Source organism: Pogona vitticeps, chromosome 11 (genome assembly GCF_051106095.1).
Source record: "Pogona vitticeps strain Pit_001003342236 chromosome 11, PviZW2.1, whole genome shotgun sequence".
NCBI lineage: Eukaryota > Metazoa > Chordata > Lepidosauria > Squamata > Agamidae > Pogona > Pogona vitticeps.
Window position 1 is genome coordinate 7,694,788 of NC_135793.1, and position 12,682 is coordinate 7,707,469.

Consider the following 12,682-nt stretch of genomic DNA (forward strand, 5'->3'; position numbering starts at 1 on the left):
TTTTGCCATATAGCCGCTCAATTCTAACTCTAGTGCCTGATGAAGTGGACATGTTCCCCAAAAGCTTACATTAAAATAGGGCAGTTTGTCTTTAAGGTGCCACAACATTTTTGTTCTTGTTGCTTGTTGTTTTTGGTTTGTTTTGTGTTTCCTGTTGAACAGCTTGCACAGACTCACACGGATTCAACTTTTTAAAATGTGAATGTCCCATTGTACAAATCAGACTCTGGGCAAGTTAGTAGAGTCCATGAGCTAGGCTGGTTAGAGCAGTGGTCCCCAACCTTGGGCCTCCAGATGTTTTTGGACTACAGCTCCCAGAAGCCTTCACCACCACCTCTGCTGGCCAAGATTTCTGGGAGTTGAAGTCCAAGAACATCTGGAAGCCCAAGGTTGGGGACCACTGGGTTAGAGGATTCTGGGCGCTGTAGTCGAAAACAGTAGAATTTTCAAGCTGGTCAAGATTACAAAACATGAATTTACAATTACAATCCTAATACATATACACAACAGCAGTGAAAGCTAAGCACCACATACGACAGCGCTCGTACAGACCTGAACAACTGTGTCATCTGTTTTGTCTTGTGGATAGCTCAGTGAACTTTTGAATAGCTCAGTGGTTTAGGCTTCTGGCTGAGGAGCCAGAGGTTGGGAGTTCGATTCCCCCTTGGTGCCTCCTTGAGAGGGGCTGGACTCGATGATCCCTATGGGGTTCCTTCTACTCTGCAGTACTAAGATGATGATGACAATGATGAAAAGTCTGTTGTAATGTGGTTTGCAGATCTCCTTGAGTGAGGACTTTCAAACACACATTTCAAAACTCATCCCTAATTCTCTCACTTTAATGGGTTTCCATGATGCCCAGAGATCAGACGATTTCCTCTGCTAATCTTAATATCTGAGCAGGGCAAGACAAGTATAAGCTATGCTTTGGATATTGACAGGATCTATTCTTAGTCAATACAACACACCAAAACATTTTATTGCTTATTTTTGAAGCATCTGACCTTTTCTAAGCCCTGTAGATTTTTTTTAAAAAAATAGAACTTGGAGAGTGAAGTCAACACCCTCTGGTGTGGGCTTTGGAAAAGTTCTTTTTCAATTATCTGTCCAAGAATTCCCCCCAGTCAGTGGCCATATTTGCTACTTTAGCCCTAAAAAAATAACTTTTCTGGATTAGGTCAATGGTTTAGGTCCCTGGCTGCAGAGCCAGAGGTTGGGAGTTTGATTCCCTCACTCTGCCTCCTTGAGAGGGGCTGGATTTGATGATCCAGAGGGTCCCTTTTGATGATGGTGATGATAATGACTATGGTCTCTGCCTACAAGCTCACAACTTAATAAATATGTTATAAAAATGAAATGGAGTTGGAAGCAAAGCATAAAACAAGCCATGCAGTTTTATCTGGCTTAACCAGCATAGTTTATGGGGGAAGAATGCAGGAAACTGCAGGGTAACAGTGCCACAGACTAACTATGACGTGGTATTTGCTTGCCAGCAACACTAATGGAGAAAAGAGAAGCATGGGGGCAACAGCATGGAATGAATCAAAAATGGCAGATGCGGCTTTCAGTGCCAGGTTAGTACAAACTGTATTTCCTTGTCCCCTCCCTATTATGGGAATGCAGCTAATATAGTACAGTGGGTTGAAGACTGGAATCCCATTGCACTTCCTGGGAGAGGGACCGGCCAAAGTCAGCTAGAGCATCTTAAATGTCTTGCCACCTGCGTCGCCTTGGCCAAGCTGCACAGTCCCAGGCAACCACTAGATGGAGAAAGTGGTACCCCTCTTCTGAGCACTTTCTACCTAGAAAACCCTATGAGGGTCCAAATGAGTATAACAGTAAATATATGGGTGGAGATCATGATGGAAACCCGGAATTGGGGAAACGCTTTGGTGGTTTGTCCTAGAAGGCACACTGCTTTTTTTCTCCACCTGGGGGTGGACCAGAAAAATCGAAGGGGGGGGGGACGTGTTCCTTGGTTTTCATACCCTGACCATTTCCAAAGCTCACAAGACGCTGTTCCTGGGAAATTCTATTTTTCCATTTCTAAAAAGATTGGGACTAAGCTCAGAGCGAGGAACAGGGCAGAGATGGTAAATTATGTCCTACTAACTTTTTTTTTTAAAAAAATCCCAGTGTGCCAGCCCTACGAGACCTGGTTCCATTACAACACTGCCACCAGCCTATACCCAATTTTCCATTAGAAAAAATGGATGCTGGATCAGGTTGAGTCCACGCTGTCCAAAACTTAGAAGGGCGTGTCATCATTAAATATCGCAATGGATGCTACCTTGTTAGATCCTAAGGACCTTAATGCTGGGGTCAAATATATCAGCGCTGTATAGTGATAGCTGTTTGATACCCCTTTAACTGTCATGCCTACGTCTTGTGGAATCCTGGGATGTGGAGCTTTCTGAGATAGATGGAATTTTCTGCTGAAGTTCAGGGAGATGCACAAGAGCGCTCTAGCACAGAATTCAAAGCACCTCAGCAAACCTTCAAGGAGAAAGGTGGGGTAAAGATAAATAAATAAATAAACTACAACCCCCTAAATTCTTTGGGATGGATCCATGACAGCTAAAGTGATGTCAGCTCCTTTTTAAGTATCTCTCTGTTCATGGATTTGCTTTCCCATAGTGGCCAATTAAATGCGTTGAAGGCAATACTTCACTTCTGTTCTAACTCCCCCTAGTCTGCAGGCGGCTGTCCTGTTTCCCCCAGGGCCGCTTCGCGATGTTTTGCTACCTCAGGCAAAGGGCAGGAAGCTGAGCCCCAGTTCTTTCATGGAAAGAGAATAACCATGAAACTTTTTTAAAAAAATGCTTTTGATGATATAGTCTTTTCTTGAGGTCAACCAACTAGCTTGAAGGGGTACATACCAACTTACTTACACTGTGGAGCTGTAGCAGCAGGGGGAAGTGAGCGAGAGGTGGAAGCAAATCTAGATGCTTTTGCAATCTTTGGAAAGCAGAGACTGGAAAAAGTTCATTTTTTTTTTCTATACCCGCAACCAGAATTTCTCCGCCAGGTTGCAGAAGCTGGATCGATTCTGGGATTTAGAAGACAGAAAAGTAACCTTTCTGTGCTCTGTCTTGCTCCTGTTGCTAAGAAATCTTGCTCTTTTCTTTATCCCTCTTTTACAGCGTTGACACCAGCACCAGCAGGAGGAGCCAAGCCTCCCAGCCCTATGAGGAGAGGTCATCTGCACTCAACCCATTGGGTTCCCCAATGGCCAGGTAGAGCAACGCACAATGAACTCACGGATTCTCAGTCCGTGGCATCCTTCTGTCAAAGGACCTCAATCCCGCCATGTTAGAAACCCAAGAAGGACATTTGTTGTATCTTATCAATTCAAAGGACGTTTCAAGGACATAAAAATTGCAGCAGTGTCATTGAGAGTAACATACATCAGCAAACGTAATTTGCTATTTCTCATTAGATTTCGTAATTATAGTATTAAACACGACCGCTGCTCCTATGCTAACTGTAAAACACCGAGATAGTAAATAGAGATATTGCAGAGAATATGACAAAACTGAGCAATACCTTGGGGCTTTTTAAAGAGAAACGCAAGGTGAAAACATTAAATACATATTAATTTCTTCCACTTTCATTACTTAGTGAGAAGCACGATAGAAACTTCAACGCCACGACCGGTACTGAAACACGAAGAGTCCTTTTTTCTGATGACAGGTAAATGTCCAAGGATAATACTGCTTCCAACACCACACTTCCCTGTTGTTCTAGGGTGGAAGAGAAATTGATCTGGCCCAAAGAGGTATACTGATTCGTCCAATTAACCCCTCGCAAATTGATACATGACCTGGGCCATACTTATGTGGTGAAATCAGCAGTTTCTGGAGCTTTTGATCTGGTTCCAAAGGCATGAGTGGAAGTATGTGTACTAAGGAAAAGTGTACACAGAAATGTATATGTTACGGAAAAGTAGAGCAGCTGGATAGGCCAGGGGTTTAGGCATCTGACTGCAGAGCCCGAGGTTGGGAGTTTGATTCTACACTGTGCCTCCAGGGAAAAGAGTCAGCCTGTGTAGCCTTGGGCAAGCTGCAAAGTCCCAGGACAGACACCCCCAGAAGAAGTAAATAAGTGTTGACTCACTGGAATCCTACAGATGCAATTAATTGTTATTCTATTGGACTACAGTGGTGCCTCGCTAGACGATGATAATCCATTCCACTGAAATTGCTGTTTAGCGAAATCATCATCTAGCGAAAAGCATTTCCCCATTGGAATGCATTGAAACCTGTTTAATGCGTTCCAATGGGGAAGAATCGTCATTGTCTAGCGAAGATCGGCCATAGGAAAGCCGCTTTGCAAACCGCCGATCAGCTGTTTAAACCACTGTCTTGCGAAGCTTAGTCCCGAAAACACCTGTTTTGCGAGCGCGGAGGGAGCTGTCAAAATTGTCATCTAGCGAAAATCGGTTTGCAAAGCAGGGACCAAACATTGTCCAGCGAAATTCCCCCATAGGAATCACTGTTTTGCGAATCACTATAGCAATCACAAAAAGTCAATGTCTAGCGGAAAAACTGTCACACGGGGTAACTGTCTAGCGAGGCACTACTGTATTCAGTTTGGGATTAAGAACTGCATCTAGGCCATTATGTTAGAGGAAATGCTTATGAATGGTGCACATGCTAAGAAATGTGTGAAGAAAAACACATCTGTTTGGAGAAATGTGTTTGAAAAGGTGTACAAATACTCATGTGTACCTTTGTGTTGCTGAATTCACAAACTGATCCAAACCTGGGAAATAAGAAACTTCACGACAGTGAAATGAACAGATTATTCCATTCATCATGTGTGAAGAATTGGGATTTTAGAGTTTCTTGATCCCAAAATAATAGAAAGCTGGTTGCAAAAAGCCAGCCAGAATTGTTTGTTTTCGTATTAACCGGACTGTTTTGTTTTTGTTTCCATGCACAGCTGGGAAGGAGGAAAGCTGAGAGGTGGAATAGACAGTCAACCATCTGACGTTCCTTACATTGTCATCTCCCCGGAAGGAAAGCCAAAGAAGTAAGGATGGAGCCATGTGTCTGGCAGTGCAAATAAAACTAATCCATGGATGATTAACCCATCGTAGGGAAACGTCTTAGCTAGACCAGCCAAAGGACACAAAATCGCATAAAACTTTTTTAGATTGCCAGATCTGCACTTCATTAGTCAAGTAATTCCAAAAACAGTCGCAAGGGGACTAAAATAATCTGACCTACCGTGTTTCCCCGAAAATAAGACAGGGTCTTATATAAATTTTTGCTCAAAAAAATACATTAGGGCTTATTTTCAGGGGATGTTTTATCTTTTTCCTGTGCAATGATCTACATTGATTCAAATACAGTCATGTCCTCTTCTTCTGGTTGCTGCACAAGGGAAGAGGGCGAGCTTACACTTAACTGGGGCTTATTTTTGCGGTAGGGCTTCTATGAGGAGCATCCTGAAAAATCATACTAGGGCTTATTTTCAGGTTAGGCCTTATTTTCAGGGAAATGGGGTAATATTGAAATCTGCTTTATGTCCAGAGAAGGAATGCCACATTGAGGAAATAGCTTGCCCTGTTGTCCGTCCAGCTGGCCACACTTCCTCACAAGGACTCGTTGCTTTCCCTCCAGCAGCAGGTCCACCTCCCATGATAAAAACAAGGTTGCTGACTCCACAGTAGAGACGCATCATCGGCCCGAGATGGGGAAATCTCTTCAAGAAACAGAGTTTGGCTCCCGAAGGTAAAAGATGATAGGAAATGCTGTTTTCAAAGAAGTGGTCTGTATGGGTCTAGCCGTAGAAGAACACCAATTTGGGTTTTTTTGAGATCATGATGGCGCAACTTTAGGGTTAGTCCAACTCTTGGGCAGGGTGAACCATCTACCTTAGATGGCCGATGCAGAGAAGTGGGGAGGAGTTGCAAGATATTGGCATCCGAGGCCACAGCTGTGTGTCTCCTTTAGCTAACCTGCTTTTCTTCACAACCTACAAACGATGCTTGTCCTCTTTACTTATGCAGGCAGGAGGCAGTCTCTCGACTGGCACTACACACATGGCAAAATAAGTTCATCAGAGGCAAAAACAACAATAACAACACTTCCTATGCTTATCCACAGAAGAGAAGGGGAAGTGTTCAATTTGCCAAAATCCTGAAGTGGCTTGTTTATTAAGCCACTTCAGGATACCAGAAATGGACAACGGAGGGAGCCAGGCTAAATAGGGTTTCTTGAGGTTGGTATGCCATTTGGATTGAGGATTGCATCAGATGGCACATCACCCTCTGACCAAAGGTGACCTGATTTAGACCGCACCAGTCCTACCCAAAAGGGACAGTGTAGCTGCAGTCCAATTCTAATTATCTCAGTTACATGAGACATACGTACCCCAACTTTTTTTCCTGTTAGAAAAGTAACACTTGGGAAATGAGTTAAATAATACTTCTCCTTCTAGAGTTCAGTGATGTAAACATCTTGGATCACATCTCACAGAATCTGCCAATGGTCATACTGACTAGGGGATTCTGGGAGGTTAAAGTACAAAACCATAACTGATCCAATGCCTGATGAGCAGAACTTGTTTTTTCTTGACAGGCCTGTCTTGGATCACAAAGTGGAAAGTGGCCCCAGAGAATTCAAATACCGAAGCCCAGGTTCTCAAGTCACAGAGTTCTCTGAACATGAACCAGACACATCAAAGTAAGAATTATGCGTGAATGTCCAAAAAAAAAATCAAAGGTAGTCGTGTTAACCCTTGGTTCACAAACAAGTAACACCTTTATGATTAGGGACCAACCACAAAGTCACAGGGAGCAAGAAAGCTTTTATGTCCTCCAGATGTTGCCAAGTTCTCCCCCCAGTGGATGCTGGAAAATGTGGATAATAGTGAACACTATACATTGCGTGGTCTCTGCCTCCCTCTAGTGGCCAGTTCTGAAAACTTCACCTTCAGAAATATATATTTCTAGGATTTTTCTTTTTTTTCTAGTTTTAATATTCTCAATGTGGATAAGTGAATCAGTGGATGCTGTCTCTGCAGATACGGGGGTCCCTACTGTATATTAAACAAACTTGGACCGGGTGGTGGAGAAGAACAGGCCGGATGTTAAAACCACAAAGTCTACACTGGTCATATTTTGTTAGGACTGCGTGTGGGAAGGAGCCTGGATGAAAACAGCAGCAACAAATTTAAAAAGAAGAATGGTGCTCTAACACGCATCTGACTGCCGTGGCTGGCCCTGTTGTGAGGCTCAGACAGAGATTGTAAAAAAGCCTCCAGCAATACAGCCCCCAAACTGTCATAATATAAAATCCAGAAGTTCCCTGGAACTCTATCTAACTTTAATTAAAGCACACAGGATCATTGTTAGGTAGTGATGGAAGACAAGATGGACAAGGTGCTTCTGTCCGCAAAGGTGTTGATTAAGTTTCTCCGGATGGTAAAGGTAAAGGTTCCCCTTGACAATTTTTGTCCAGTCGTGTTCGACTCTAGGGGGCAGTGCTCATCCCCGTTTCCAAGCCATAGAGCCAGCGTTTTGTCTGAAGACAATCTTCCGTGGTCACATGGCCGGTGCGACTTAGACACGGAACGCTGTTACCTTCCCACCGAGGTGGTCCCTGTTTACCTACTCGCCTTTGCATGCTTTTGAACCGCTAGGTTGGCGGGAGCTGGGACAAGCGACGGGAGCTCACTCCGTCACGTGGATTCGATCTTACGACTGCTTGGTCTTCTGACCCTGCAGCACAGGCTTCTGTGGTTTAGCCCGCAGCGCCACCACCTCCCCGTGGTAGGCCTACAAAAATACAGTCCAGCCACATGAAAGGAGGTAAAGTTTCTGAGATGCTTGGACAGAGATTTAAATCCACAAAGAACCTCGCCGGTTTGCAGGTGCAAAGTAAAAGGGAACTGATAGAAGGAAAAAGGCGTGTCTTCTTCATCTAACAAGGATCTTTGTTCTCACAGGGCTCACACTTTCACCAGGGAAAACCGAGATGCTCTCCCAGGAGCGAGAGACGACGTGCCCGCCCACCTTGATAACGACGAGAACCTTGACTCGAAAAGGTATGGGGTGGGTTTGGCATCGGTCTTTCACCCATCGTCATCCTGGCTTCCAGAAGGTCTGGAACACATTTTAGCCGTCTTAGGAAAAGAGCCTCATTTCATGCAAAGACATCATCCTCTTGGAGATAAGAGAGTGCCAGAAGATGCTGCGCTTGGTGGCTAGCTGTCCAGGAATGGCATTGATAGCTGATCAATGAAGAGCCCTTTGATCTTGGAGGAACTGATGACATTCTCCTGGCTGCCTAGCTGTTGCCTCGATTGGCAAATTATTATGATTTTGCTTTCTCATTAGTCCACCGTTTGCATGTTCCATGTCCCAGTAGCACTGAAAGGTTTACTTGCTTGGAAGGATAATATTTTAAGATTAATAACATGAGATCTGACCCTTTGTGAGAGCGATAGAAGTTGCTTTGAGTCTATGTTGCTGATCTGGCAATACACAACTGTTTTCCTGTGAGTGAATTAGCACTCTGCTTCCGTGTCCACCCCTTGACGCGATAATGAACAGCTGGATTGAAAAGGGATTTGGGAGTGGGGGTGCAGGAATTGACAAGCTGTTTCATGAGTAGGAATACACCTAGGATGCTTGCAACCCAGGACTGGCATTGGTCTCTTCTCCACTTGCAGGACTCTCTCTGGTTTTGAAACGAAGACCACGCAAGAGGCAGCATGCGAGGCTCCGAGTGACAATGAATACAAAAAAGTAGAGGCTTACCTGGCAAAGTAAGAAGAACTGAAATACGGATGTATTGCAGGCTGGATCCTTCCACTTGGGAGTGCCCCCAGCTAGCTTCTTTCCATCCTGAACATAAACAGCCTTCCCCGATTTGGTGCCTCCAGAGGTGTTGAACTACGGTGCCCAGTATCTGGCTGGTTGGGTGGGGATGATAGTTGTTGTAGTACAACCCTTCTGAAGGGCACCAGCTTGAGGAAGACAAGGCTGGAATGCATCAGATTTGCCCACGTTTCTGTCTTCCTTTGGCCAGGTCCGGCTCGTGGTCCAGCGAAAGCAGCGTTAGCACCACCGGGACTCAGAATGAACCCCTGAGAAGTTCCAGAAGGGATGAATCAGACTTGGAGACTGCCAGGTGAGCGGTAGATCCTGTTGCAGAGTTTTGAAATTTCGTGAGTCACTTTCCTCAGTTGTGCAGTGGAAGTGGAGGAATTTCTCAGAGGATAATAGTTACTAGTTCCCAGATAATGCACCCTCTCTCATTAACTGGCATGTACGGTCTCAGTGACTCACTTTGAGACATCATTAGTAGAGCTGGGTGTGAGCTGCCTGATTTGACAGTTCACACCAGTTTGTCCAGTATTCAGCGTTTCCCAGCCCCATTTCCTCTGGTGGGCACCCCCTTGGAGGCAGCCCCTGGCTTCTCTCCTCTGGACCACCTCTGAGTGGGTACCTGTAAGAGGAAGTGGACCTGGGAAGTATGGAACACCTGTTCATCCAAAGGAAAAATGGGCACAAATCACCAAACCCATCTCTAATTATTAGTAGAAAGAATAAAACTGTTTCGTTTTACTTACAAATATGAATAGATCAACTGCAAACTCATTAACAACATGACTGCTTTTAACAACTCTGCTTCGATATGCTTTAACAGACGTTTTCTACCAACCACCATCAGTGGACATTAACAAACACTCTTAAGGAAAAAGAACTCTCTCAGCAGAGAGGTGGGACTCTCTTTGAATTCTGACACATGAGACAGAACTATTGGTTAATCCTGGTTGATTGGCAGCCCCTCCCAGTCAAAAAAGATAGAGGGCAGTCTGCGAGGTTGCAGGAAACTCCAACTGATTCAAGCACCATTCTTTCTTGGACGGGGGCATCCTTCTGAAGCAGTGCATGTTTTGCCTTGGAGAGCTTTCTAGCACAGGGACGAATGAGCCATTTTTTCTTGAATCCCTTTCCTTCCTGCTGTGGATGATGGGATTCATAGTCCCAGGCCCATATGAAAGGACTGGCCAGGGCTCCTGTAGCATCTGCTGATGCCTGTCCTTTCCCCGCTCAAAATTCAGTCATTGAACTTTGGCCAGTCTGACCGTTAGGCGGCACGAAGCATCCCCTTGGGGGTGTCAGACGCTAAAAGACAGCAGAGGTGGCCTTCTGAATGTTTCTGTGTTGGGATATCTGGGAGAGGGACACGGCTTGCCTTGACTTCCCAGTGAATGAGCCTGCTACCCCTTTTGTTTGGGAGAGAAGGCTGCCTCGGTTGGCTTAAGCCCGAGAAGTGGGGATGACGTCTCACCCTTTGCCTCAAGCCGCAGAACGCGGGCATTTAGAAAACAGACGCCTGGCACAGAGGTGCCTCGCTTCGAATAGCGTCCATCTCCTTCCTTTCCTTGGCAGGTCCAGCTCACTCTCCACAGAGAGTGGCATCGCCACTCCAGAAAGCCAACGAGGAGAGCCTGGGTCAGATTCAGACCCTGCAAGGTAAGGCGCTGGGGTGGGCGGCCTTTTGTGGTTTCACGTTCCAAGTTGCAGCCCACGAAGACGAGTCCCTAGCGGGGCTTCCTTGTGAGTAGGCCTGGGTAAGATCGGTGCTTGAGGGACACATTCATATCACAGGATGCCATCAAGAGTAGAGCAGTGGTGGGAAAATGTGCGTGCTGGTAATGGGATTCTGGAAGCGGCAATCCAAAAAAAAAAAAAAAAAAGGAAGGTTTTTCTCAGTTGTTCTTCTTGACAAAGACTGGACAACGTGTGCCCTGTCCGATATGTGCATTTCCTTCTGGCTGTTTTAGCCTCCTTTCAGGATGCTAACCATCATTGGCAAAACCAAAACCAAAAAATGAAAAAAAAAAAACCCATCCACAAACCAGCCTCACTCTGCATTAAAACCAAGCATGGGAAGAATCTGCACCTTGTTCGAAAGCCCTCCCAAACAAGGTGCATGCTCCCAGCACGCCATCTTTAAATAAGTGGCTGTTTTAAATGCAACAACGGAATGTTTTTTCACCAACGTAAGAGTATTGGTAGGGTGTGTGTGGCTGCTTAGATGGTTAAGGCCATCTGTCTTCAAAGGGGTTCACGCCAAATGCATTTGGACGGCATCCCTAGCTGCGAAACTATCTAAACCAAAAAGAAAAACCATATAATATATTATTTATCAATTATGATTTTTCCACATTCAAGAAGTTGATTCCCCGAGTCTCCCGTCGTACGTGTTTTAAAGCTGTTGTTTCCCTCCTTGTTCAAGTTTATTATGACTCCCCATACATTTTTTTGCATTTTAAAGTGGCGAGGAAAATGGGGGACAGTATCAGCCACTGCCAGTTGCCTGTGTGGACCCATATCATTAAAAAATAGCTACACTTCAATGCTTTAAACATATATATTTAAAAGTACTTTTAAAAAGATATTTCAGAGTACAGTATAGTTTTGTGTGTGTGAGAGAGATTCTCTACATCCCTTCTGTTCTCAGCAATGTGACTATTGCTTTAACGGTTTTTATTATTATTATTATTATTATTATTATTATTATTATTATTATTATTATTATTATTATTATTATTATTATTATTATTATTATTATTATTATTATTCCTAGCTTTAATATGTTATTGTTTTATATTTAGTAACTTACGAACTCTATGCCTACTCTCTCTACTGTTTGCAGGCCTTTTTAGTTTGTGTCTCTTGCTATTGCGATAGGCAAGCCTTTGACATGGGAGGTAAATAAGAACGTTCAACATATATTAGGGACGTCGTTTCTTTTCAAATTGATAATAAGTATCCTGAATAATTACTTTGTGAGATGTGTCCTGTTAGTTTGCCAGTTTTTTCTCTCTCCACTCATTCTGAAAGAAAAGCCACCTGCGTTTGGGTAGCTGATTGGACTGTGCCGTGTATAAAGACGTGATTAGGACTCGTTATATCATGTCTTTGATCCATTGCCTGCTCTTCTCCGGTTTCTTGTGGCTTCGTCCTCTCCCCTCACTTCTTCAAAATGGATGCCAGGGGCTCTTACATTTTCTTGACTTCAGCATCCATGAGTAAATGCTTACTTTGGATATATCTGAATTAATTCCAAATAGCCAAACATTCCTTCGAGTAGGACTCGGACTCTGATAGACACTTTTTTATTGAACATGTTTCATGGAAGATGATCTGTTTGGCTATTTCGGCTGTTCTTGTTCCTCTTAGGGTGCTTTATATACTTCCTTTCTCTACATGGCCTCCAATCCATCTAAAAGTCGTTGTGATGGCACCATTGAAAACAACAGGCGTTGAGGTCATGGTGGATCCCTTATTCCATTTCTTTTTAAAACGGACTTAATAGCTGGATTGGGATCATTTTGAGTGTTGCATCCTTCCTTTCTAAACGTTTCCTCTTCCCTTTAATGAGTTATGGACTTCCTCCTTTCTTATCTATCTAATTTAATCCTAAACATAATTTACTTGGATGCAAGATGCGTTGGTTTCTACTGAATTTATTCCCAAGTAGGTGTACTTAGAACATCAGCCTTTGAGTTCTTATTCTTCCTTTGTATGACGACAGTTTGTACCTTTCACAAACTATTGGGTCTTATTTCTCCAAGCCTAGCCAGATGCTATGAGTCTTCTTCTCAGTCATCTGCTTTACACCTGGAGAATATTCTCTATCCTCTTATCTACTGT

General features: G+C 44.0%; 1 protein-coding gene across 2 annotated transcripts in view; it reads left to right on the forward strand.

Moving 5' to 3' along the window:
• Positions 1 to 12,682, forward strand: part of ZNF185 (zinc finger protein 185 with LIM domain) — a 55,926-nt gene that overhangs the window by 28,930 nt on the left and 14,314 nt on the right. The window contains exons 13-22 of one of the 2 annotated variants that reach the window (XM_072981082.2): positions 1,494 to 1,574; positions 3,144 to 3,236; positions 3,622 to 3,693; positions 4,945 to 5,034; positions 5,628 to 5,738; positions 6,588 to 6,692; positions 7,957 to 8,055; positions 8,683 to 8,778; positions 9,042 to 9,143; positions 10,412 to 10,495. In XM_072981082.2, coding sequence (XP_072837183.2) covers positions 1,494 to 1,574; positions 3,144 to 3,236; positions 3,622 to 3,693; positions 4,945 to 5,034; positions 5,628 to 5,738; positions 6,588 to 6,692; positions 7,957 to 8,055; positions 8,683 to 8,778; positions 9,042 to 9,143; positions 10,412 to 10,495 — 933 coding nt within the window. The remainder of the gene's footprint in view (positions 1 to 1,493; positions 1,575 to 3,143; positions 3,237 to 3,621; positions 3,694 to 4,944; positions 5,035 to 5,627; positions 5,739 to 6,587; positions 6,693 to 7,956; positions 8,056 to 8,682; positions 8,779 to 9,041; positions 9,144 to 10,411; positions 10,496 to 12,682) is intronic. The other variant, XM_072981083.2, reaches the window with a different exon arrangement.